We start from the raw sequence: 26,135 nt of genomic DNA, 5'->3' as shown, positions 1-26,135 counted from the left end.
CTGCCTTCCTTATTTTTTCTCTTTGTATGTTGTGGGTTGTTTATTGCTTGTTTTTTTATCTGTTCTCACCCCATCTCTTGCATCCTTTCGCCAAATAGATGAAAAATCTTGTTCTGCCTTATGATTGTGTCTCAGTTTGAGATGTTGGATGAAAACATTAGAGCAGCCGCCCTTGCCTGAGAACTGGGTAGATCTGATCCTGGAGAACACCACACCTCTGAGCTCACTGGCTGTAGCACTAGATATGCAAGCCATTCTCCCCTCTACTAACAATTATTGGGTGTCTGTTCGGTATCAGGTACTGTACTGGAGATACAGTAGTGACCTAGGCAGAATCTGTTCCTTGCCTTTATAGAACGAACAGTCTGGAGAGAAAGTCAGACAATGGACAAGAGGTCAATATATAATTTCATATTGTAATTAGCTCTATGAAGAAAAAGAACTGGGTGCCGTGAAAGAGAGAATAATACGGATAGATCTATTTTAGATACGACTGCTATGCCCCATTTAAGAGAGGAGGTAGTTGAGGTTCTCACATCAGCAGCTAGTTGACGGCAGTCACAGCAGGAGCTTCTGAGCGTGGGGACCTGGGTCCCTCACCTCCTTCCTCCCTCCGCACCCTCCCTTCAGAGCCCGAGGTCCGCGCAGGCGCACTGACGGTTGCCATGGGGACAGCTGCTCCTGCGCAAGCGTAGACTTCTTTAAGATGGCGGCGGTGGCGGCTGCACGAGCTGTGTCTGCGGGCCCTGGGCTCCGGGGCCTAAAACGGACACTGCCTCTTGTAGTAATTCTCGGGGCCACGGGCACCGGCAAATCCACGCTGGCGTTACAGCTAGGCCAGCGGCTCGGTGGCGAGATCGTCAGCGCTGACTCCATGCAGGTATGACAGTGCGGCTGTCCCCAGCCTGGTAAACCGGAGGCCGTGCGTGGGCCTCTGGCTGAGTGGATACCCTGTCGCTTAATGGTAGTGGGTGAACCCCGAGGCTTATGGGGCGGAGGGGGCCGGGAAAGGGCACCCATAATTCCTAGGCGTCCACTATATGCCGGACATCGTGCCAGGTGTTTCACTGCCCTCATTTCATTTACTTCTCAGGGTATTGCTGTTTGGTGTAGGTACTGTTATTATCTCCATTTACCGATGAGGGAATTCACCCAGGGAGGTGAAACGACTATCTCTGTGTCACTAAGGGAATACGTGGAGATGGTATTTGAACATATAAGGTTGACCTATAGGTGTCCATTATATACCTTTTGAAGGAAAATTACTCCAGAGCTTTTGCTATTTAGAGTTCCCAGCGACACCAGGCTAAATCATTTACCATCTACGAGTGTCTGCTGAGGGAATGAAGCAGGGTAGATAGTCAGGAAACCTGGATTCTCTTCCCTCATCTGCCATCGGCCACGTGACCTAAACAGCGTCGGTTTTGGGGGACGTTATTTATCTGAGAAGTGGAGAAAATGCCGCCTACTTCACAGGGCTCTGGTGCTTAATAAGTGAGAACATGAGTGTTAGAAAGAAGAGTAGGGTGGCCTGTCCTGAAAAAGTCCAGGCACTTGGCAAATGCTTTATGATGCTGAGATTTTTAACTTACCGGCTGATGGGAATCAGCAGGCTTTGCCCTCTTCCTTGAGCCGCAGGGAGGCCCAGAAGGAGTGTGTACACATCACGCCTGGGAACATTTGTGCTCCGATTGAGGATGGGTGACATTTGGGGTACATCTCCGATGGAGGAATTACAAGTTAAGAGTTTTCACAGTGTAAATGAGATGCTCGGTGAAATGCCCGGTGCTGAACCTAGCGCCTGATGGGTATTCAGCAGGAAGGGGCAGGCCTTCTCCCCACTGTACCCCGTAAACTCTGGGCATGGTTTCCACCCTCATTAATTCATGTGGGATGACACGGCCATCAACACACATCAGATGATTAGGATAATTCAACAAACCTTTGTTCACAACCTCTGCTTTGTGCTGGCTCTGAGAGGCGGACTTTAGCTCAAATCCCAGCCTTGCCTTTTCTAAGATATGCAACCTCAGCCTGACCTCTTCATGTCTTTGTTTCTTCTGTAAAAGAGGAAGAATAATATCAATAACATGATATTATTGTGATGGTTAAACGAGATTAAATATGTAAAGCACTTAATACAATATCAGGCACACAGTAAGTGCTAAAAATATGATTAGGTGCTATTTTCTGCAAGGCCCTTTTGGAGAGACAAAACTGCAATCCTGTCTTCAAGGAGTTTTAGTCCAGATAAACATGAAACAAAGCAAGTTAATACGTGTTTGAAGTGAGTTATTGATGATGCTTTGCAAGGGGTGGGGATGGGAGGTGGGGAGGAGGGAGACTACCGTGTTAGATCTTATGATGAACCATAGAATTTCTGAGGAGAGAAGTCAGTGAAAGCTGATACAGTCATGGAAAGCTCTGTGAAAAGGGACTTGAAGGATAGGTGAGTTTTAGATAGATAAAGAAGAAAAGGCATTGTATCAAAGGAAGGACTGTGAATGAAGATTTAGAAGGTGAAATGAACTTAGTGTGCATGTAGGACAGTGAAAGGAGACTATTTAACAGGTATTGTAGATATTGTGGAAAGGGGGATGAGTAACATGATGAAGACAGTGTGTAAGAAGCATTCATTTGTGAGCAGTATGCTGATGAATTGAATTTGGGGGTGGGTGGGAGGGGCATACCAAAAAAAAATCCAAGAATGTAGTAATAATAGATCTTTGGCTTGATACTTCCGAGACTTGGGTAATACGGGCTTCGGTAAGACGGTGTTTCACTGATAATATCTAAGGTCCATTGCAGTCTTAATGTTTTGTAATTTGGGGCTGGTATGTTAGTGGGAATGAATGGAAGAGAAAGATGTAACATTTTGAAGGTAGTATCATGTTACAGTATGAGTTGGTCACTGATTGTGGAAAGAAGAGAGCAGTGCACACAGTGTGTTTCAGGTTTGTGTGCCTGGGAGAGTATGGTGAGCCTGGAAGTCAGGAAGATCTGGCGGGGCACAGTGGAGGTTGCAGCAGGACATCCATGGGGAAAGTCTAGTGGGTGTGTGAAGAATGCAGCAGGTATGATCCCGTGTTAGGACTCTTACACTCAGAGGTTCCCTCTGCCTGGTGGAATGTTTTCCCCTACATAAGCATGTGGCTTGCTTCCTCTCTTTGTTCAGGTCTTTACTTAGATGTCATCTTATTGAGGCCTCTGACAATCCTATTTAAAACAACACAGCACACTGTTGCTCCCTGTTTCTGCCTCTTCCTCATGTACCACACATAGTCCTTGTCAGGAAAGCGTTCTCAATAAAACATCTTAATTTTACAAATGTTTTTAAGTAAATTAGCAGCTTCTGGCAATAAGGATTGGTTATAGCTCTGTAATTGCTGTTATCCGCTCTTCAGAAATGTTTCTTTACGCATAGCTGTGTACCATAAGGTTGAGCTTGCTAGAGGTCTTGCTCGATGTGAAATAGGCCACATCAGTTAGACACTTTGTGCCTTATATAGTGCTGATGATATGGTAGATCCTTAACATTTGATGAAACATTTGTTGACCTGTCTTATCAAAATGGCACATCACGATCCATTTAGATTCTTCCTGTTGTTATAAATAACTAGAATATGAAAATTAAATTTCTTTCATCCTTGGGATGCTGTGAGGATTAATTGATGTGTGAAAAACACTTTGAAGATAATTGAGCTTTCTGAACTGGCAATAGGTTGTGTTTAATATTCATAACGTGGATATATTCCTCTCAGACCCGTTGGAAAACTTTGACCTTTAATGTTTACTTTTCAGTTCAAATAATGAAATAAAGTATCTCTGCCCCATTCACTGTGGGTATACGCAGTTCTTCATTTCTCCCCTTGCTTACCATGCCCCTCGTAGGGTAGTGCTACTCTGCTTGCTTTTTAGCCAATGGAAGGAGATAATGCTTTTCAGTGACTTGAGATTGCAGAAAATTTTTGTAAGCATGTGAACAAATGACATTCTTAATGTTGGAGTTAACCAGCTTTTTTTTTTTTAATTAATTAATTAATTTATTTTTGGCTGTGTTGGGTCTTTGTTGCTGCACACAGGCTTTCTCTAGTTGCAGAGAGCGGTGGCTACTCTTTGTTGCGGAGCACGGGCTCTAGGCGTACGGACTTCAGTAGTTGCGGTGCTCGGGCTTAGTTGCCCCGCGGCATGTGGGATCTTCCCGGACCAGGGCTTGAACCCATGTCCCCTGCATTGGCAGGCAGTCTTAACCACTGCGCCACCAGGGAAGTCCCTAACCAGCTTCTTAAAAGAACTTTTTCAGCTTTAGTTAAATCCACAGGCAGAATTAAATTTGAATAGCACTGTTTATAAAATGCTTACATATGCTTTTTTATCCTCACAATAACCTTGTAAGGTAGACATTATTATCACTTCACAGTTAAGGAAACAGGTACAAGGTCTTATAGTAAGTAGCAGACCTGGAGTTGGACATAGGTCTCTACTTTCCACGCTCAGTGCCTGCCTTATCTATACACAAAGTTATCCCTTTAAATGAGGCAGGAGCTGTGGGATTCAATTATTAGAGAGTATTTCTTAACTTGTATGACACTGATCCTTCACAGGAGTGTGCTACTTTTTGAACAGGGTATAAAATGTATTTTAGGATTTGTATTGTGGATCTTAGTGTGAATTCATAGTGATATCTCTCAAGTTGAGTGTTGAGCTGAGTGTTGGCCATGTGATGCATTGCTAGGGGGCTGAAACTTACTGCAGCGGAGATATAATTTAATGTCAATAATTCGAAGATACCAAAGGCAGTGTTTAGTGGAACAGAGGGAAACTAGGCCTTGTGGAGAGCCTAGACCGAGCAGTAAACTTCCTTGTTGTGACAGCCACGCAGACTAAAGGGGGACCTAATGGAAAGTGGATAATTAGAAAGGTTTTTCAAGTTTCCAAATTGATCTTTCTAAAAACCAGTATTTGAATTTTAATAATCTCTTTTGGAATGCTGCCCAGAGTTTTGTATTTCAAAATTGTACCAGTGACTCAGAAAGGATTGTAAAACCCTGCCTTAAATCTTAAATTCTCTTGCACCTCATACTCCTTTTGTCATCCTTTTGTCCTACCTTAACTGTAGGGTCATCCCAAGGCAATTCCAGCAGGGCACTTCCTATCCAGGGAAAGTGCTTGTTTTTCGTAAACATTGAAGAAGTAAGTGCTCTAAGTATTGAGGTAGCTTCTTTGAGATAAAACCACAATGGAGTGTTAAGGGTAGTGTGTCTAGGGTGATAATACTGTCAGGGAACATAATAGACAATGACTTGCTTTTTTAGCCATGTAGCACCTGACGTCCTGCCTGGCCCCTCACTTCTCATTCTTGTGTCAGTGGTCTGTTGAGTGGGAAGTCAGAACTAATTTTCTGAGGGATTACTTGCTTAGGGACTTCTGCTGGGCTCAACTGTGGATTTTTCATGGTAGGTCTGACAAAAGTGAGAAACATTTTGTGCTTAATTTTCTGAGTTTTCCAAACCCCAGTTTCACAAGTTGTAGAAGCATAAATATTCTCAGCTAGCAGTAAGAGTCTAAATTCAAGGAGGGACAGGTAATACAATCCCTGTTTTCCAGGATGGAAAAACTGAGGTGCAGAAAGATTAAAGAGCAGACTAGAGATCACACTGCAAGACACTTGCACACCTGGGAATTGGATCTGGGTCTTCTAACTCATGTGTAGTGTCTGATATATTGCAGGAAGATGATACTGAAGGTCTTCTTTTCAGTCTGAGTCTTTTTCTTGGCATGTAAATTTAAGGTACAATGCATTGCCTTCAGTGACTGGATGAAACATTGTACTGAGAAATTTGAAGGCACTTGCCAAAAGATGTACAATGGCTGCCTGGAAATACAGACTACCAACTATATGCCAGGAGAAAATAAACAGAGTGTTCTATTTGGGTTTATAAAGAGGAAGTATCTCTAATGCCTTAGTTCTTCAAGTCCTGTGGAGAAGCAGTAGTCATACATAGGAGCACAGTTCCCTTGTGTTTGCCTAAACCTACAAGAGGGGAAGCAAATTATTTTTGGCAGTCTGACTAGTAAGCAAGCTATGTGTCACCTAATAAATGTGGAGTTCTGCATTCTTTGTCTACTTTGGAACATAATTTAGGAGCAGTGTTTTTTTACCAAAGGACTGTTTGCTAGTGCTCAAGGGAGATCTGGGTTGCATGGGGGAGAGATATGAAAGTAGAGATGGGATAGTGGATCACAGTGGCTTACTAGGACATGAAAATGAAAGCTAGAAAAATCTGTTAACTAGGAGAAATGAGGGCTATCCAGAGGCTACTTTCCACAACTTACAGAGGCAGTGTTTTACAGGACTGAGCTTGAGAGTAGGCCAGAGGAAATCTCAAAATTTTTGACTCATCTAAAAATATATATATTAATTTCTAGGTCCCTGTGTTCAGATCCGTTGTGAGTGAATTTGGTTTTCCTTTGGCTACAGTATTAAGCTTGGGTGGGTTGTACATATATATTCAGTTTTTTTGCAGCTGTGGGAAGAACTTTAGAGTCAAACCTCCCATGTTATGTAAGGAAAGAGAAGTGACTACTGGCTAAATGGGAAACCATAGGAGAGCACAAATGGGACTTGCAGTTTCAGATTTGTGAGGATGAGGTGCTGCCCTGATGTTTCAGTGCCTGGGGCAGGGTGTTGAAACAGCTCCACTTCAAGAAGGAATGTATGTTTGAGGGGTGTTAAGTTATTTGGGTATATAGGAATTCACCTATGTGCTCTGCATATACTCTAGTATGGCTTAACTGAACTGGTTGTGGTTTCCTGTATAGTTTGTTGGATTCTTTAGATAAGTTTGAATCAGACCAGGGTCCTGTTTGTCTCTTTGCTTACCTTTGGGGCCCTATTTCTGAGCTGGAACTTTACCGCTGCTCCTTCCTCATTGTGTCAGCCAGAGTTCAAGCTCTTACCACTGTACCATGAATAATAATAATACTGAAAATAATAACAATAATAAAATATATGTCAGGCAGTGTTCTAGAAGTTTGCCATATATTGTCTCATTTAATATCCTCACCACAACCTTATTAGGTAGGCCCTATTATTATCTCACCCCTACCAAAAATTACTTTCTTGAACCCTCATCTCGGTCTCTATCTGGGGTAATTTTGCCCGGCCCCCCCCCCCCCCCCGCCGGGGGACACTTGGCAATCTCTGGAGACGTTTTTGGTTGTAACAAATGGAAAGGTGGGTTCCTGGCGTCTAGTGGGTAGAGGCCAGGAATGCTGCAGAACATCCTACTATGCATAAAACAGCTCCTCCCAACAGAGAATTATCTGGCCCAAAATATCAATATATTGTACTGAGGTTGAGAAACCCTGTTCTACATTACTGTTAGTTTTTAAATTTTGAAGTAATTATAAGATTTACACAAGAGTTTCAAAGATAGTACAGAGAGTTCTTGTATATTCTTCACCCAGCTTCTTCTAAAATTAACATATCATCATGGCACATTTATCAACACCAAGAGATTGACACAGGCACGATACTGTTAACTAATCTGGAGACTTCATTTGGATTTTACCAGTTTTTCTACTGATGTCCCTTTTCTGTTTCAGGATCCAATGTAGGATACCATATTACATTTAGTCCTCATGTCTGCTTGTCTCCAATCTGTGACAGATTTCTTGGTCTTTCCTTGTCTTTCATGATTTTGCTACTTTTTGAAGTGTACTGGTCAGCTGTTTTGTGGATTGTCTCTCAGTTTGGGTTTGTCTGATGGTTTCACATGATTATGAATTTTGAGAAGGCATACCACAGAGGTGAAGTACCTTTCTCATTGCATCGTATCAGGGTATAATGTCAGCATGATTTAACATCAACTAGTGACGTTAACCTTGATCATTTGGTTTAGGTTGTGTCTGCCAGCTTCCTCTACTGTAAAGTTAAATCTTTTTCTTTTCATTTTTTAAAATTTATTTATTTATTTTTGGCTGTATCGTGTGACATGTGGGATCTTAGTTCCCTGACCAGGGATTGAACCTGCGCCCCATGCAGTGGAAGCTCGGAGTCTTAACCGCTGGACCGCTGGGGAAATCCCTATTTTTCCTTTCTATACTCTCTTTGTTGGAAATGAGTTGCTAAGTCCATCCCACATTGAACGGGAGGGGATTTAAGCTCCACATCCTGAAGGGAGGACTATCAAAGAATTTGTGGGCATATGTTAAAAGCACCACAGTAATTAATATTTTAGGGGAGTTGCTTGAGGCAATGCAGATATCTTGTTTTTCCTTAAAGTTTCACCTCCTAATTTTAACATTTATCAATGAATCTTTCCTGCTATAATTATTGTGGTAATTTCCTTCATTCCTCCTACTTCTGTTTTATTTTAAATTATGTGTATGTTTGGGGGTCTTTATTTATTTATTTGGCTGTGTTGGGTCTTTTTTAAAAAATAAATTTATTTATTATCTTTTTATTTTTGGCTGTGTTGGGTCTTCATTGCTGCACGCGGGCTTTCTTTAGTTGTGGCGAGCGGGGGGCTACTCTTCGTTGCGGTGCGTGGGCTTCTTATTGAGGTGGCTTCTCTTGTTGCAGAGCATGGGCTCTAGGTGTGAGGGCTTCAGTAGTTGTAGCACACGGGCTCAGTAGTTGTGGCTTGCGGGCTCTAGAATGCAGGCTCAGTAGTTGTGGCACACAGGCTTAGTTGCTCCGCAGCATGTGGGATCTTCCCGGACCAGGGCTCAAACCTGTGTCCCCTGCATTGGCAGGCAGATTCTTAACCACTGCGCCACCAGGGAAGTCCCTGCATTGGGTCTTCATTGCTGCACGCGGGCTTTTCTCTAGTTGCGGTGAGTGGGGGCTACTCTTCGTTGCAGTGTGCAGGCTTCTCATTACGGTGGCTTCACTTGTTGCAGAGCACAGACACTAGGCTCACGGGCTTCAGTAGTTGCGGCACGAGGGCTCAGTAGTTGTGGTTCACGTCCTCTAGAGCACAGGCTCAGTAGTTGTGGCGCATGGGCTTAGTTGCTCCATGGCATGTGGGATCTTCCCGGACCAGGGATCAGACCTGTGTCCCTTGCATTGGCAGGTGGATTCTTAAGCACTGCGCCACCAGGGAAGTCCTCCTACTTTTATTGAAATTCTTTTGCAGAGATTTGTCCTCTCTCTCCTATTTACTTACATCAGTAGGGATATTTATTTTATTTCTTGGGTTATAATCCAGTACTAAGTTATTTATTTTATTGTTCAAATTATTTCAACTTGGTTATTGGGTGCTCTTTCATATTGACTCTTGTGTCCTTCGGCATGCCCCATATTTGTTTGTTTAGCACTTCCTTTCTGGCATTACAAGATGCTTTCAACTTACATTTGTCCTGCTCCAGTCCTAGAATCATCCATTTCTCCAAGGAGCCCTGGTTCCTTTTTATTTTTATTTTTTAAATTTACTTATTTATTTTTGGCTGTGTTTGATCTTTGTTGCTGCGTGCGGGCTTTCTCTAGTTGCGGCGAGCGGGCGCTACTCTTCATTGCAATGCACGGGCTTCTCGTTGCGGTGGCTTCTCTTGTTACGGAGCACAGGCCCTAAGCACACAGGCTTCAGTAGTTGTGTCACACGGGCTTCAGTAGTTGTGGATCGCGGGCTCCAGAGCGCAGGCTCAGTAGTTGTGGCGCACGGGCTTAGTTGCTCCGCGGCATGTGGGATCTTCCAGGACCAGGGCTTGAACCTGTGTCCCCTGCATTGGCAGGCGGATTCTTAACCACTGCGCCACCAAGGAAGCCCTGGAAGGCAGATTCTTAACCACTGTGCCACCAGGGAAGTCCCCCTGGCTCCTTTTTTTGGTGAATGGTATTTAGATACCAAGAGCTGGGTGCTAAATGTGCTTGTTGCTAGGAAACATATGTATATATACTAATTCATGTATACACAAATATCTATATTTCTGTATCTATCTGTATGTATATTAAAATAAACATGAATTTATACTGATATCTCTGACTCTGCTCCACTACAGGGTTTATATTAATCTTCCCTTCTTGCTTATTTGTGACTTCTTTCTCAGAGTAAGGAAACTGGCTCTCCTTGTCTACAAATATTTTATTTGTACAACCTGTAAAGTAGTTTAAGTAGTTAATACTGTGAGAACAAATTTACCAACTACAGTATGATGTTTGTGTTCAGTTCTTTTTGTTCATTTTAGCCATATAGTATCTAGTCATAACATTGTTTTACAAAGTTACTTAGGTCAGCTCCTCCCCACCCCCCCTCCAGTGAGGTTATGTCATACATTTGTAATATAATTAGATTCAGTTATTGCAGTCTGCATTCTGTCCTGGTTCTTCAGACATTCTGGCTATTATTTTTTTTAATTTGCATACAGTAGAGTGCATTCATTGTTGTGCACAGTTCTGTGGGTTTTTACAAATGGAGAGAGTCAGATATGCACCATCACAGTACCATACTGAACACTTCCATCACTCTAAAAATTGCCTTATGTGGCCTCTTTGTAGTCAACTCCTCTACCTACACCAGTTTTTGGCAACCACTGATCTGTTTTCTGTCCCTATAGTTTTGCCTTTTCCAGAAGGTCACATACATTTAGTCACTCAACATGCAGCTTTTGGGGTCTGACTTTTTTCACTTAGCAAAATACATTTAAATTCTTCAGTGTTGTTGCATGAGTCCATTTCTCTTTGTTGTCGAGTATTATTCCATTGTACGTAATATGTTCATTGACCTGTGAAAGGCCATCTGAGTGTCAAGTTTTTAGTAGTTGTAAAGAAAGCTATTATAAACATAGCTAGTGGTTTAACTTTACAGGACTGGTTTAACTTTATAGGAAACTACTAAACTATTTACCAAAATGACTGTACCATTTTGCATTCCTACCAGCAGTGAATGAGAATTTCTGTTTCTTTGTATTCTTTCCAGCATTTGGTTTTTTTTTGTTTGTTTGTTTGTTTTTTGCGGTACGCGGGCCTCTCACTGTTGCGGCCTCTCCCGTTGCGGAGCACAGGCTCTGGACGCGCAGGCTCAGCGGCCATGGCTCACGGGCCCAGCCGCTCCGCGGCATGTGGGATCTTCCCGGACCAGGGCATGAACCCGTGTCCCCTGCATCAGCAGGCGGACCCACAACCACTGCGCCACTGGGGAAGCCCTGGTATTGTTGTTTTTAATTTTAGCAGTTCTAATAGGTGTGTACTGGTATCTATGGTGGTTAATTTGCATTCCCCTAAAGGTTAATGGTGTTGAGCATCTTTTCACATGCTTATTTACTATCTGTATATCTTTGGTGAAGTGTCTGTCAGATCTTTTTTGGGGGGGGCTGTCTTATTGTTGAATTTTAAGAGTTTTTTTTCATATATTCTGTATACAAATCCTTTATATAGACATGTTATTTGCAAATATTTTCTTCTAATCTGTATCTTATTTTTCCATTCTCTTCACAGTGTCTTTTTTTTTTTTTTTTTTGCGGTACGCGGGCCTCTCACTGTTGTGGCCTCTCCCGTTGCAGAGCACAGGCTCCAGACGTGCAGGCTCAGTGGCCATGGCTCACAGGCCCAGCCGCTCCGCGGCATGTGGGATCTTCCCGGACTGGGGCACGAACCCATGTCCCCTGCATCAGCAGGTGGACCCTCAACCACTGCGCCACCAGGGAAGCCCTATATATGAGTTTTATAGCTTTTCATTTTACATTTAGGCCTGTGATCTGTTTTGAGTGAATTTTCGTAAAAGGTGTAAGATACGTATGAATGTCCAGTTGTACCAGCTCTGATTTTGAAAGACTGTCCTTTCTCCGATGAATTGCCTTTGCACCTTTGTCAAAGACCAGTTGACTGTATTTGTGTGGGTCTACTTCTGGTGCCTCTCATATGTTGCATTGATCTGTGTGTCTGTTCTTTTGTCAGTATTGCATTGTCTTTAGTTACTGTAGCTTTATAATAAGTCTTGAAATTTGATAGTGTAAGCTGTCCGACTTTCTACATTATTGTTTTTAATCTCTGTGTAGTATTCCATTTTATAGGTGTATCATAATTTACTTAACCAGGTTTCTGCTGAAGGACATTTAGTAGGTTTAGTTTTTTGGGTTTTTTTGTTTTTTCTTTTTGCTTTAATAAATGATGCTGAGATGAACATCTTTGCACAAACATCTCTGCATTTGTGTGATTCTCTCTTCAGGGTAAATTTCTGGAATGGGATTGCTGGATGAGAGGATGTACATGTTACTTTCTTATTCTTCCAGTTTTCTAAGAGCTTTATGAGAGTATATACTTTTTTTTAAAAGATTTTTTTGTTTGTTTGATGTGGACCATTTTTAAAGTCTTTATTGAATTTGTTACAATATAGCTTCTGTTTTATGTTTTGGTTTTCTGGCCTTGAGGCATGTGGGATCTTAGCTCCCTGACCAGGGATCAAACCTGCACCCCCTGCACTGGAAGGCAAAGTCTTAACTACTGGACTGCCAGGGAAGTCCCAAGAGTATATGCTTACTTTATATTATTTTTCTTATTGAGGTTAAATTCACATAACATTAACCATTTTAAAATGAAGAATTCAGGGACTTCCCTGGACAGGGGGCACAGGTTCGATCCCTGGTCGGGGAACTAAGATCCCAAATGCTGTGCGGTGTAGCCAAAAGAAAAACTAGAAAAGAACGATTCATTGGCACTTAGTACATTCACAGTGTTGTACAACAACTACTACCTCTATCTAGTTCCAAAACGTTTCCATCACCACAAAAGAAAACCCTGTACTCATTAAGCCACTATTTTGAGTTTCCCCTCCCCCCCAGCCCCTGACAGCCACAAGTCTGCTTTTAGTTTCTATAGATTTTACCTGTTCTGGATATTTCATAGAAATGGGATCATACAATATGTGACCTTTTATGGCTGTTCTTTCACTTACATTGGTTGTAGCGTGTATTGGTGCTTCATTCCATGCTTGAATAATATTCCATTGTATGTATTGATCACAGTTTGTCCATCTGTTGATGGACATTGGCACCTTTAGGCTGTTGTGAATAGTGCTGCTATGGACATATGTGTAATGTATTTGAGTATGTGTTTTAAATTATTTTGGGTATATACCTAGGAGTGGAATTGCTGCATCATATGGTAATTCTGTGTTTAACTTTTTGAGAAATTGCCAAACTGGTTTACACAATGGCTACATCATTTTACATTCCCACCATCAATGTATGAGGACACCAGTTTCTCCACATCTTCTCCAACACTTATTTACCTTAAAAAAAAAAAAAAGTTATAGCTATCCTAGTGGGTGTGAAAGTGGTATCTCATTGTGGTTTGGATTTACATTTCCCTAGTGACTAATGGGCATCTTTTCATGTGTTTGTTGGCTGTTTATGTATCTTCTTTGGAGAAATGTCTATTCAGGTCCTTTGTTTGTTTTGTTTAAATTGGGTCCCTTCTCTTTTTGTTTGAGCTGCACACATTACATTTTGATACATATTGCCAGACTGCTTTCAAAAAAGTTTGTACCGGTAGTATGTCTATTTCCCTGTACCCTTGCAATTCTGTGTGTTATCAATCTTTTCATTGTTGTCAGTCTGGTAGACAAGAAATGGATTTTATTTAAATTTCATTTCTGAGGTAAATTGTCTCTTTAAGGGTGCATTGGCCATTTGTGTTTTTCTTTTTTGAATTTCCTGTTCAATACCTATTATGCCTACTTCTGTATAATGTTTTTCATTTTTGTGTTTATCAATTTGTAAGAGCATTTTGTGTATTATGAGTTTTAACCCTTTGTCCAATCTCATGAGTTGGAAATATTTTTTCAGTTGGTCATTTGTCTTTTGACTTTTATGAATTTTTTTTGCCATATTAAGGTTTTTATTTTTTTAACATCTTTATTGGAGTATAATTGCTTTACAGTGGTGTGTTAGTTTCTGCTGTATAACAAAGTGAATCAGCTATACATATACATATATCCCCATATCTCCTCCCTCTTGCGTCTCCCTCCCACCCTCCCTATCCCACCCCTCTAGGTGGACACAAAGAACCGAGCTGATATCCGTGTGCTATGTGGCTGCTTCCCACTAGCTATCTATTTTACATTTGGTAGTGTATATATGTCCATGCCACTCTCTCACTTTGTCCCAGCTTACCCTTTCCCCTCCCCATGTCCTCAAGTCCATTCTCTACATATGCATCTTTATTCCTGTCCTGCCCCTAGGTTCTTCCAAAAAAAAAAAAAAGGTTTTTAATTTGTATATTCTTATACACTTTTTAGGAGTACAAGTTAGTTTTAGTATTCTTTTAGAAAGAGTTGACATCTGAAGTTTATAATCCATTGAACTGTTGGAATTTACAGATGTGAATAAAAGGTATTGTTGATTCTCTAGTGTGAATGAAGATATATCCTGGGCCTCCTTGCCTTCACTGTGCATGTTGCTCTCCCCTTGGATTCTCCTACACATTTGTGCAGGTAGATGCAGATTAAGCATGGGATCCTGCATTGTCCAGGCTTACTTAGGTCTGGATACCTTTGGTTAGCTACCCAGTTTCCTAGCTCTCTCTCTCTCTGTTTTTGTTTGTTTGTTTTTTTTTTTTAATGTCTTTCTGCCTAGTACGATACTTGTAATAATGGTTTTTATCTTCAGCTGCACATTGGAATCACCTAGAGAGCATTAAAAAAATACTGATGCCTAGGCTTATAGTATTCAATAAATACCTGTTGATTCGGATTAGGTGATTTGCCTAACTCTTCAGGTGCCAGTATTCTCTCCTAATTTATAGTCAGTCTTTAAGGTTTTCATTTAGCCCACTTATTTAGCCTGGTAGGCAGTTTTATTTACTGGGAAAACTGGGTTTTAGTGCCAGCTTTGCTACTAACTCACTGTATATATAACTTTGGAAAGTTACTACCCCTCTCTGGGCTTTTTTTTTTTTTTTTTTTTGGCTGTGTTGGGTGTTCGTTGCTGCGCACGGGCTTTCTCTAAGTTGTGGAGAGCGAGGGCTACTCTTCGTTGCAGTGTGCAGGCTTCTCACGTTGTGAAGCACGGGCTGTAGGTGCATGGGCTTATGTAGTTGTGGCACATGGGATCAGTAGTTGTGGCTCACAGGCTCTAGAGCACAGGCTCAGTAGTTGCGGTGCATGGGCTTAGTTGCTCCGTGGCATGTGGGATCTTCCCAGATGAGGGCTCGAACCCGTGTCCCCTGCGTTGGCAGACGGATTCTCAACCGCTGAGCCACCAGGGAAGCCCCTCCTCTCTGGGCTTTAATTTCCTCTTTGGATATGTTAGGGAGGGGAAACTGATGGATTAGATCAGGGATCGGCAGACTCATTGAAGTCCAGATAGTAAATATTTTAGGCTTTGTGGGCCATACAGTGTCTGTCTGTCTCAGTGTCTAAAGCTCCTTTCAGCTCTGGTATTTTTTGTTTCTCTCCTTTCGAACCCTAGTCAGGGAACTTATCTCAAAGAGCCAAGGAAAATGTTTTTTAACCACCAGCAATTAAATATAGGTAATATCAAGCATTTGTGTACTGCTTACCATCTGCCTGGCACAGTTCCAGACATTTTACATGTATTAACTCTAATCCTCAGAATGACCCATTGAGGAGTAGAGATGCTGTTATTATCCCCATTTTACAGAGGCAAGCTTGAGGCAAAGGAAAATTAGATACTTAAATAACCTGACAGATGAAGGCTAACTGGGCTGTAGAGCCCGATTTGAACCTGGATTTTCTGGTTCTATTATGCTATACTCCTCTCCCTAACTTAGACATATACCTCCAAATAATGGAGCATCTCAGCTGTTATACTCTATCATAGCTATCCTAAGAGAAAATATCACTCAAACCATCAAAAGTGGGCCAATCTTGAGGCTGTAAAGATGGCCACAAAATAGAAACTTTATCATTAACTTTGTTTTTTTCTCAAAGTAGCCCTTTTGTTTCTGTCTCAGCATTATAGTCACATGGCATTGTCTGTGTGCATATTTCTAGCTTTCTGTCACACTTACACTGAACCCCTTCAAGGTTCTCAAGAGTATGGTAGCTGTATTCTCCTCAGCTTCTTGAATTTAATTCCACCTCAGTAGGAATTCATTACTTCAAGCAAGCGAACAGACCAGAGTCAAATGACGATAAAACTTCTACTGATAAGAGGCAGCAGAAACAGCTTGGGTTATAGGCAGAGCATCTAGGCTTTAGTCCTGCCTCCACTACCATCAACTATATGGCCAGGGGAGCTCTCTGAGCCTCAGTATTCTCAACATAAAATTTAGATGATAAGACTGGATACGTTATCTCTGAATTTCCTAACATCCATGCTTCATCAGTGTTTGCAGGTGGACTTTTTTTTTTAACGTTTTGCTTTTTCTTTTTTTAAATTTTATATTTATTTTTGGTTGCGTCGGGTCTTAGTTGTGGCACGCGGGATCTTTTCGTTGCAGCACGCGGTCTCTTCGTTGGCAGTGCTCGGGCTTCTCTCTAGTAGTGGCTTGCGGGTTTTCTCTCTCTAGTTGTGGCACACAGGCTCCAGGGCGCATGGGCCCTGTAGTTGTGGTGCGTGGGCTTAGTTTGCCCGCGGTATGTGGGATGTTAGGGAACTAAGGAGTGAACCTCTGTCCCCTGCATTGGAAGGTGGATTCTTTCCCTCTGGACCACCAGAGAAGCCCCCTGCAGGTGGACTTCTAAGCAGCCACAGCATAGACTCCGCATTGCAAAGTTTCTCATTTTAACTTACAAGTATGTGCTCATTTTGCATTCTCTGTTCTTATCTGTCTGTATTTATTCAGACGTACAAATGCTTCAAATTCTTGTTGCCACCAAGTAATTGATGCTCTGGAAGAATACATCACAAACATTATGTATGCACTTTTTTTTTGGCTGTGCTGTGAGGCTTGTGGGATCTCAGTTCCTTGAGCAGGAATTGAACCCAGGTCACTTCAGTGAAAGCCCAGAATCCTAACCACTAGGCCACCAGGGAACTCGCTGTGTGCACTTCTTTTTTCTTATTTATTTATTTTATTTTATTTTATTTTTGGCTGCGTTGGCTCTTTGTTGCCATGCGTGGGCTTTCTCTAGTTGCGGCGAGCAGGGGCTACTGTTCGTTGCAGTATGCAGGCTTCTCATTGCGGTGGCTTCTCTTTGTTGCAGAGCACGGGCTCTAGGCGCGCGGGCTTCAGTAGTTGTGGCACGTGGGCTCAGTAGTCGTGGCTCACGGGCTCTAGAGCGCAGGCTCAGTAGTTGTGGTGCATGGGCTTAGTTGCTCCGTGGCATGTGGGATCTTCCTGGACCAGGGATCGAACCTGTATCCCCTGTGTCCGCATTGGCAGGTGGACCACTGTGCCACCAGGGAAGCCCTGTGTGCACTTCTTAATTTGATAAGCATAGCTTTATGTGATTCTAATCCCTTTTCCTTTGAAGAGAGATAGCCATAAGAAAATAAAAGTCATGATTGGCACTATAAATTCCAAACCACTCCTTTTACCAGACTGACTGAACAGGTCAAGGTACTGGTTCTCCTGCTTCCTGGGCATCTTAATCTGGCTGTTTATTCAACATGTCTGCAGTTGAATCTCTGCTAAACAAAGCTAAAAGGAGTAGTTGCCTGCCATGATGTTCCTGCAGCTAATCCATTGTTTCCAATGTAGTGAAGTGTAAATTTTTTAAAAAGGTATCCTTTTATTAAAGAAAAGTTAGACAAGAGACTGACTTTTTCTCTGCTCTTCAACAACTCTTCAGTTGAATAACCAAATTCAAATTCCTTTAATCAAAAAGGAAAATCAACTTTCTGGCTAGTGTCAACATCTTTAAAAAAAAAAAAGTTTTCCTTTTATCCTCCTATGCCAAAACTTTTCCTGAAGCTTGGGCTATTAGAACTAGAAGGGATGTTAGGTATGAGGAACTTGAGGTTCCAGAAATGAAAACTGACTTTCCAAAGTCACAAAACTGATCTGTACAGAGCAGAGATTAGCAACATAGTGGGAAAAGAACACTGATTGTGAAGTTAGAAGACATGGATTCAAAGTTTGTCACTGCCACTAACTAGCTATGTGACTTCAGGCAGGTTACCTAATGTGTCTACGTTTCTATCTCCTCACTGGTGAAATGAGGCAACATAATTTCATAGGGTGTGAAACTCTTAGCATAAGATCTGGCACTCTGTACCTCTGGCACAGAGTACTAATTTAGTATATTCCATGTATTAGACACTGTACCAGGTGCTGAGACTAGAGATAAAATACAGTCTTCCCTCAGAACTTGTAGTCTAGTTGGGGAGATCAAAATACTTCACATGTACAAGAAGTTCTGTGATAGAGGTAAGTACAGGGTATTGTGGAAACATGGAGGACAAGCATGGATGGAGGAGGATTGGGGAGAGATCTCAAGGCAGGCTTTCATTAGAGGTGGTGCTAAAGAGTTTGGGGCTGCATGAAGCCATATTTTCATTTTAGAAAGATCACCGGCTGCAGTGTGGACTAAATTGGAACAGTTATACGCAAAAGGAAGGAAGATCAATGAGGAAGCTGATGGAACAGTTCAGCTGTGAAATCATGAAGCCTTCAATTGATGTAATGGCAGTGGGAAATGTAATGGTGATAAGCTTTGAGATAATTTTAGGAACTTGTGTCAATAGAAGTTGAGACAGATTGGAAATGTGAGGGGAGAGAGACAGAGATACTAGGATCACTTAAAGATTTTCGGTTTGATTATCGAGGTGGTTCACTCAAGTATGGGTTAGAAGATAAGGAGGTCAGTTTGGACATAGCAGGTTTCAGGTGCCTGTTTGGGGTGATGATGATGATGATGATGATGATAGCTACCTAACATTTATTGCTGCTTCCTATAGGGCAGGCCTATTCCATATGCTTTGCTGTATCATTTATTTAATTTTTACAATAATCCTTTGAGGTAGATTTAAGATTATTCTTACTTTATAAATAAGGATTATGAGGCACAGAGAGGTCACTGTCTTGCCCAAGGTTACATAGCTAGTAAGTTGTGAAGCCAGGATTTAAACCGTGGCAAGCAGACTCTAGAGTCCGTACTGTTAACCGCTTCATCACTATATTATATACCTCTCATAGGTGATGGAAATGTCCACTAGGCAGTTAAATGTACAGTTCTAGCATCATGAGAGAGAACTAGATTGCAGATAGGATTTCGGGAGTTATCAGCACAAAAAATGGTTGTAGAAGCCATGGGGGTCACCCAGAGAAAGTTTGTAGTACAGAAATGGCAGGTAGATGACATAAAGACTGCCATTTTTCCATATTATTCCCATGACAGACATTGCTAATAGATCAGTGGCTGGCCTCAGTAAAGTAAACTGAGGAAGGTCCAGTGAGATAGGAAGAAAACCGGGAGAAGATGGTGCCATTTGAAGTCCCAAAGGAGAATGATTTATTTATTTATTTTGAATTTTATTTTATTGATTTATTTGGCTGCATTGGGTCTTAGTTGTGGCACGCGGGATCTTCATTGCGGCATGCAGGATCTTTCGTTGCGACGCATGGGCTTCTCTCTAGTTGTGGCTCTGGCTCAGTAGTCGCAGCGCATGGGCTGAGTTGCCTCGTGGCATGTGGGATCTTAGTTCCCTGACCAGGAATCGAACCCGCATCCCCTGTATTGGAATGAGGATTCTTAACCACTGGACTACCAGAGAAGTCCCCAAAGGAGAATGATTTATGAAGGAGAGCTCAGGAGTATCAGATTGTTGTATTTCCATTACATGTTTTGAGAGCTTAGCAGAAGAATGTTATACTTGACAGTCAGGGTTCGTTAGTGATCTCAGTGAGGGAGATATCCATGGAGCAGTGGTGGGCAGCCAGCAGAGAAGGTGGATGGATAGTTATATTGATGCATAATCCAAGATTGTGGTTTTCAAGGCAGGTGTAATCCCTAGAGGCAAGAAAGGGATTGAAGGGCTTCAGCATCTTATTTGGATTAGGAAGTAAATGAAGTCAAAAGGGGGAAGATGACTTGAGAGGATGGAACCAAACTAGTGGGGGGTAGCTTTTCCTTTTGCTTGTAGACAGCTGTGTTGGTGCATCATAGCCAGCCAGCACTTGGACAGAGCTCCAGGATCTGCCCAGTGTCTCTGCTGGTTAGCACACTCATTAGGGCCATCCTACAGCATGCCAACCCCAAAGGGTTGGAGCTTCAAGGAGTGGGACCTTTGGCTGTACAGATTTTTGGGGTGTTTCTCCGAGGTGAAATTTCTTTGGATCAGGGTTTCTCAACTTTGAGACTCTTGACATTTGGGGCTGGATAATTCTTTGTTGTGGGGGCAGGGGGTTGTCTTGTGTATCGTAGGATGTTTAGCAGCATCCCTGGCCTCTACCCACTAGACGCCAGTAGCATCCCCACCCCCAAATTGTGACAACAAAAATGTTTCTAGGCGTTGCCAAGCATCCCCTGATGGACTAATTCACTTCCGGCTTACAAACAACCACAGCTCTAGATTCTGCTGGTTTTCCTCTAGGTCTCTGTTGTAGATTTCCCTCACCTTCATTAGCTCCTCTGGGCACTTGAGCTCTGTTGGTTTGGAGAGTTTGGGTTATTCGGCCTTGTAGCCTTTTTTCAGAATTTTTTCAGTCTGAAAATAAACTCTCAACAGAGGTGAGACAAAGAGGCATTATTTCCCGATAGTACCCAGTTAAATACCTAGAACATTAAATGTTTAATGATCATAATATTTAGAGAAGATTGTAAGTCAATCTTTAATCTCTCTCTTATAAACTTTATATCACTTATCTCCTTATAGTATATTTGTGTCTCTAGCTAGCTGGACTCCTTGAGGACAAGGACCCTTTCTAAGTCTTTGCACTCCTAATGTCTTGCAGAGTACCTGGCACACAGTAGACTCTCAGTAAATGTTTGCTGAGATAAGCCAGTTTTGTTGATAATTGGGTAAGTAGGTTAAACCTGCAATTTCTCTGCGTATTTCAGTTATCAAGTCTTACAAAGAGGCCAGAGTTCCCTTAGTATTGTCGAAATCTGATTTGTGCAGAGAAGCATTTTATCTAGTCATTTCTATGTACACAGATCACAGGTGTCCTCTGGGAGAATGGGAAATGGAACAGAGTGAAGTGCTGCCTTTAAAAGATAACACAGATCCTTTTAGTTCTTCTAGCACCTAGAGCTGACTATGCTATAGGTAGAGTCACACTGAAACTATAATTAAAGATGGAAAATAGACAAAATGTCAGGCAGTCAGCTACAAACCTGTTCTCGTGCAATGATGCTTTCTAGACAGGTAATAAAATTATAAGCCCAATTGTGGCATTTACAATAAGAATATGGACCAAATGTGACATTTATAAAGCTGATTGGTTTCTAGGTTTGTTTAGATATTTATCCTTAATGCAAATATATAAAATATTGCTCTGGTTTTGCTTTTTGGCCTAGCAGTATGATTTTAATTGATAAATAATGTGCATGATAAAACACATAATTCATAACTGCACAGTTCAATAAATTATCAAAAAGTGAAAATACCTGTGTAACCACAACTCAGTTCAAGAAATAGAGCACTACCAGCCCTCTCAATAATTTTGAAAAATACCGTATGATTCAGCAATTCTACTTCTGGGTATATATTCAAAAGAATTGAAAAATTCAACAAATCTTTGACATTTTAATTTTATTTTGCTAATTTTCACTGGTTTCTCATTGTATCTAAAACCTATCATCAAGTCTTTTTAAAGTTATGGGAAAATATACATAATATGTAAAACTTACCATTTTACCAACCATTTCAGTGGCATTAAGCACATTCAGGTTGTTCTGCAACCATTATCATTCTCCATCTCCAGAACTTTTTTCCTCTTCCCAGACTGAAATTCTGTACCCATTATACACTAAGCTACCATTCCTCTCTGCCCCAGCCCCTGGGAACCACCACTCTACTTTCTGTTTCAAAATTTGACTATTCTATGTGTGTCATATAAGTGGAATCATAATATTTGTCCTTTTGTGACTGGCTTACTTCACTTAGCATAATGTCTTTGGGGTTCATCCATGTCATAGCAAATTCATCCATGTCAGAATTTCCTTGCTTTTTAAGGCTGAATAATCTTCCATTGTAAGTATAGAACACATTTGTTTATCCATTTATCTCTGATGGACACTTGGGTTGCTTCTACCTTTTGGCTGTTGTGAAAAATGCTGCTATAAACATGGGTGTATATATATATCTGTTCAACTCCCTGCTTTCAGTTCTCATGAGTACATACTGAGAAGCGGAATTGCTGAATCATATGGTAATTCTACTTTTCATTTTTTGAGGAACCGCCGTACTGTTTTCCATAGCTGCATCATTTTACATTCCCACCAACAGTGCACAGGAATTCCAATTTCTCTACATCCTCACCAACATCTGTTATTTTCTGTTTTGTTTTGTTTTTTTAATAATAGCCATCCTAATGGGTGTGAAGTGCTTCCAAAAATTTTTAAAGACTCCTTTTGTTATGGAAATTTCCCAATATATAAAAAAATAGAGCGAATAGTAGTTGAACTCCCATATATCTGTCACCTAGCCTCAATAATTATGAACACTTGTCTAATCTTGTTCCAATTATAATCTGTCCTTCCTCCCCCACTATTGGAACGCAGACCCCAGTCATCATAAACTTAAAACGAATTAATTTTTAAATTGAAGTATAGTTGATTTATAATATATAAACTTTCTTTTTTTTTCTGTTAAAGCAAAATAAAGCATAAAACAATGTTATAATATAAGTAGTGTATTGTGAATTTTACTTGCATCATAGCTGTGTATTTGATTCAGTGATCCATACCTCTTGTGTCGTTATTAACAAGTATTTTCTCAGCATCATTCTTGCTCTTGTACAGTGCAGGTATACATATACTTTACATATGCCTTCATCTACCCTTGCCTTCTTGCTTGTTAACAATACACAGTTACTATGATCACAAGCTGCCTCGTCATTTGTAAACACAACTATAACAGCATATCAGTACCTGTCAAAAGAAGTCATATTATATTGGAAAAGAGTGAAGCAACATCATTATAGACATAGCCTTGAATTACCTCTAATATTTTTTAATTGAGGTATAAATGTTGACATACAACATTATATTAGTTTCAGGTGTACAACAAAATGATTTGACATCTGTATATATTGTGAAATGATCACCATGATAAGTATAGTTAACATCCATCACCGCTCATAGTTACAGAATTATTTTTTCCTTGGGATGAAATTTCACATTTACTCTTAGCAACTTTCAAATATGCAATAGCGGTATTATTAACCATGCTGTACATTATAGCCTTGTGACTTATTTATTTTATAACTGGAAGTTTGTGCTTTCTGACTGCCTTCATCTGTTTTGCTCACCCCATGTCCCCACCTCTGGCAACCACTAATCCTTTACCTATGCAGCTCCTATTTCTTTTTTCCTTTTTAAAATTTATTTTTTTAAAGATTTTTTTGATGTGGACCATTTTTAAAGTCTTTATTGAATTTGTTACAATATAGCTTCTGTTTTACGTTTTGGTTTTCTGGCCTTGAGGCATGTGGGATCTTAGCTCCCCGACCAGGGATCAAACCCACTCCCCCTGCATTGGAAGGTGAAGTCTTAACCACTGGACTGCCAGGGAAGTCCCCTGATTTCTTTTTTTAAAAAAGACATCATATACTTTCATTTGTATGTACTTCAAAATACTGTATACCTCAAAGTTAAGGACTCTTTTTTTAACATAACCATAAAAGCATATTATACCTAAAAGTTAACAATAATTCTTTTATCATCAGATACCTAGTTTGTATCACCTATATCTTGATGCTCAGTTTCTTTTAATCTGATGGTACAGGAAACAAAGGGTTAACAGGTCACTCAGAGATGACAGTTTACATTGTTAACCAAGATTCAGTTACAAGTTTTAGTTTGTTCACTCTACCAGCAAGAACTCTGTTTTTTTTAAACCGTTAATGCTCTTCTTCCTGATATTCATTGACATTTGTATATATACCATAAACAGTACATTAGGCTACTTCCTTCAGCAAATAAGGTGAGCTTAGTTCTAGGGTTACCTTCTGTTTGATTTATTATTATTCTTTTAATAAATTTATTTACTTATTTTTGGCTGTGTTGGGTCTTCGTTGCTGCTCGAGTTGCGAGCAGAGGGCTACTCTTTGTTGCGGTGCTCGGGCTTCTCATTGTGGTACTTCTCTTCGTTGCAGAGCGTGGGCTCTAGGTGCGCGGGCTTCAGTAGTTGTGGCATGTGGGCTCAGTAGTTGTGACTCACGGGCTCTAGAGCGCAGGCTCCGTAGTTGTGGCACACGGGCTTAGTTGCTCCGCGGCATGTGGGATCTTCCTGGACCAGGGCTCGAAGCCATGTCCCCTGCATTGACAGGCAGATTCTTAACCACTGCACCACCAGGGAAGTCCCCTCTGTTTGATTTATGTTTATGTGTTTATCTGTTAAAACTGGCCATTTTAAGGGGCTCTAGAAGATACACCTAAAGGCAGAACACAGGATGAAAATATATCTTAAAATTTATCTACGTATCTGATAGAATGTGCTGGTAGAGATGTTTACATTTTGGCTTTTTTGGAGGTGGGGGCTGGTAATTATACATTTGCAACTATACATTTTCTTAACGTTTATCTCAGTGTTAAAAATGAGAATCTATTTACAGAGGTCAGAAGTCCTCTTTTGGCAAAATCAAGTTGTTGCTTGATTCTTTAACATTGGGTCATTTGGAATCTAAGCTTCAATAGAGCCAACTGAAGGCTGTGGGAAAAGAAGGAGAGGCACACACAATTATTAATTCTTTTTCCCTCCTTTAGTTTTCTTAATTTGCACAGAAGACCACAGTATACAGTGTACCCTACTGTATACTGTGGTCTAATGTTTGAAGGAAGTCTTGTTCAAGATACAGGGAAAAGAACACCCTATGATTTAAGATTCCATCAGTGTTCAGGTGTAAGAATGCAGTTCTCTTGTCAGGCACAGATAGATGAGTTAGTTAAAGGCAAAGCTAGTTCTTTCTCTATGGCTCTATTTATATATTTTCTGTGTGTTGTTTTCTTTTGTTTTTTGGTTTTGTTTTTTTTTTAAGAGGGCTGTTTTGTTGATTTATTTATTTCAAAGAAAGTTGTACTATAAGGTTTCTTTTGTTTCTTTTTTAAAAATTTTTATTGCAGTATAGATTTACAATGTGTTTCAGGTGTACAGCAAACTGAATCAGTTATACATATACATATATCCACCTTTTTTTTAGATTCTTGTGTGCTGTCTTACTAATTAACAATTTTCTTTTTGCTTGAAGATAGCTTATATCCTTGTTGAGTAAGTAACCTCAGTAGCTAGGAGCACAGAGGCCTCAGAGTGATAGTGACACTAAAATTATTTCCCATTCTTCTTGTGTTGTTGTGATAGTATTGATGGTAGTAATATGGGTAGTAATATAGTGACCCTTATATAGTATTTACCATCTGCCAGGCAAAAACTAAGTTCTTTACATGTATTAACTTACACAACATTTAATTTACACAACAACCATATGAGATAGATATTATTCTCCTCATTTTACTGATGAGGTATTAAGGCACGCAGAGGTTAGTAACTGACTCCTCCAAGTACAAATAACTAGTAAGTGGCAGAGCTAGGAATTGATCTGAGGCAGCCTGGCACCAGGGTCCTTCCTCCTAACCATTATACTGTACTGTACTTATTTGACACCCATACAAGTAAAGGGAAATGTGAGATAAAAATGTTCTTAACGTCTCTGTGGGCTCTGTGGAACTTATTATTTGTTCATTCAGTGCTCCCTGTAGAATCAGTGATTACAGAGAGAACATTTAATCTCAAAGCATTCATCCCTATTTTCAAACTAGTATTTTCAGATCTGTTCTCCATCTGAGACCTTGCATTTAGAAAAAGTACACTTGAACTTTTTAGTTTAATTGGCAGATCAAGAGCTTACAGACAGGATATTGCCTTTGAGTATTTAGACTGTATTTGCTGACCTCCTGAAGCAGTAATTTGGCACACTGTTCTACTATAGTTCAGCAGTATTAGGGGTTCTGACTTCAAAGTGTGTATGTGTGTGTTTTATATATATATCTTTGTAGATAGGCCACTTCTCCACAAATGGAGCCAATCTTTTACAAATTCTAAAAACCTTTCAGAGCATTTAAATC

The 26,135-nt window shown here is 40.7% G+C and overlaps 1 protein-coding gene across 2 annotated transcripts in view; it reads left to right on the top strand.

Moving 5' to 3' along the window:
* The first annotated feature begins 475 nt into the window (after nucleotides 1–475).
* Nucleotides 476–26,135, top strand: part of TRIT1 (tRNA isopentenyltransferase 1) — a 43,835-nt gene continuing 18,175 nt past the window's right edge. For both annotated transcript variants that reach the window (XM_079941737.1, XM_079941738.1), the window contains exon 1: nucleotides 476–880. In XM_079941737.1, the coding sequence (XP_079797863.1) occupies nucleotides 707–880 (174 nt within the window). In that variant the 5' untranslated portion in view covers nucleotides 476–706. The remainder of the gene's footprint in view (nucleotides 881–26,135) is intronic.

This window comes from Stenella coeruleoalba (genome assembly GCF_951394435.1).
Source record: "Stenella coeruleoalba genome assembly, chromosome: 1".
NCBI classification, from domain to species: Eukaryota; Metazoa; Chordata; class Mammalia; order Artiodactyla; family Delphinidae; genus Stenella; species Stenella coeruleoalba.
The sequence above is the reverse complement of the archived record's forward strand: the minus strand, read 5'-3'. Positions and strand labels throughout refer to the sequence as shown.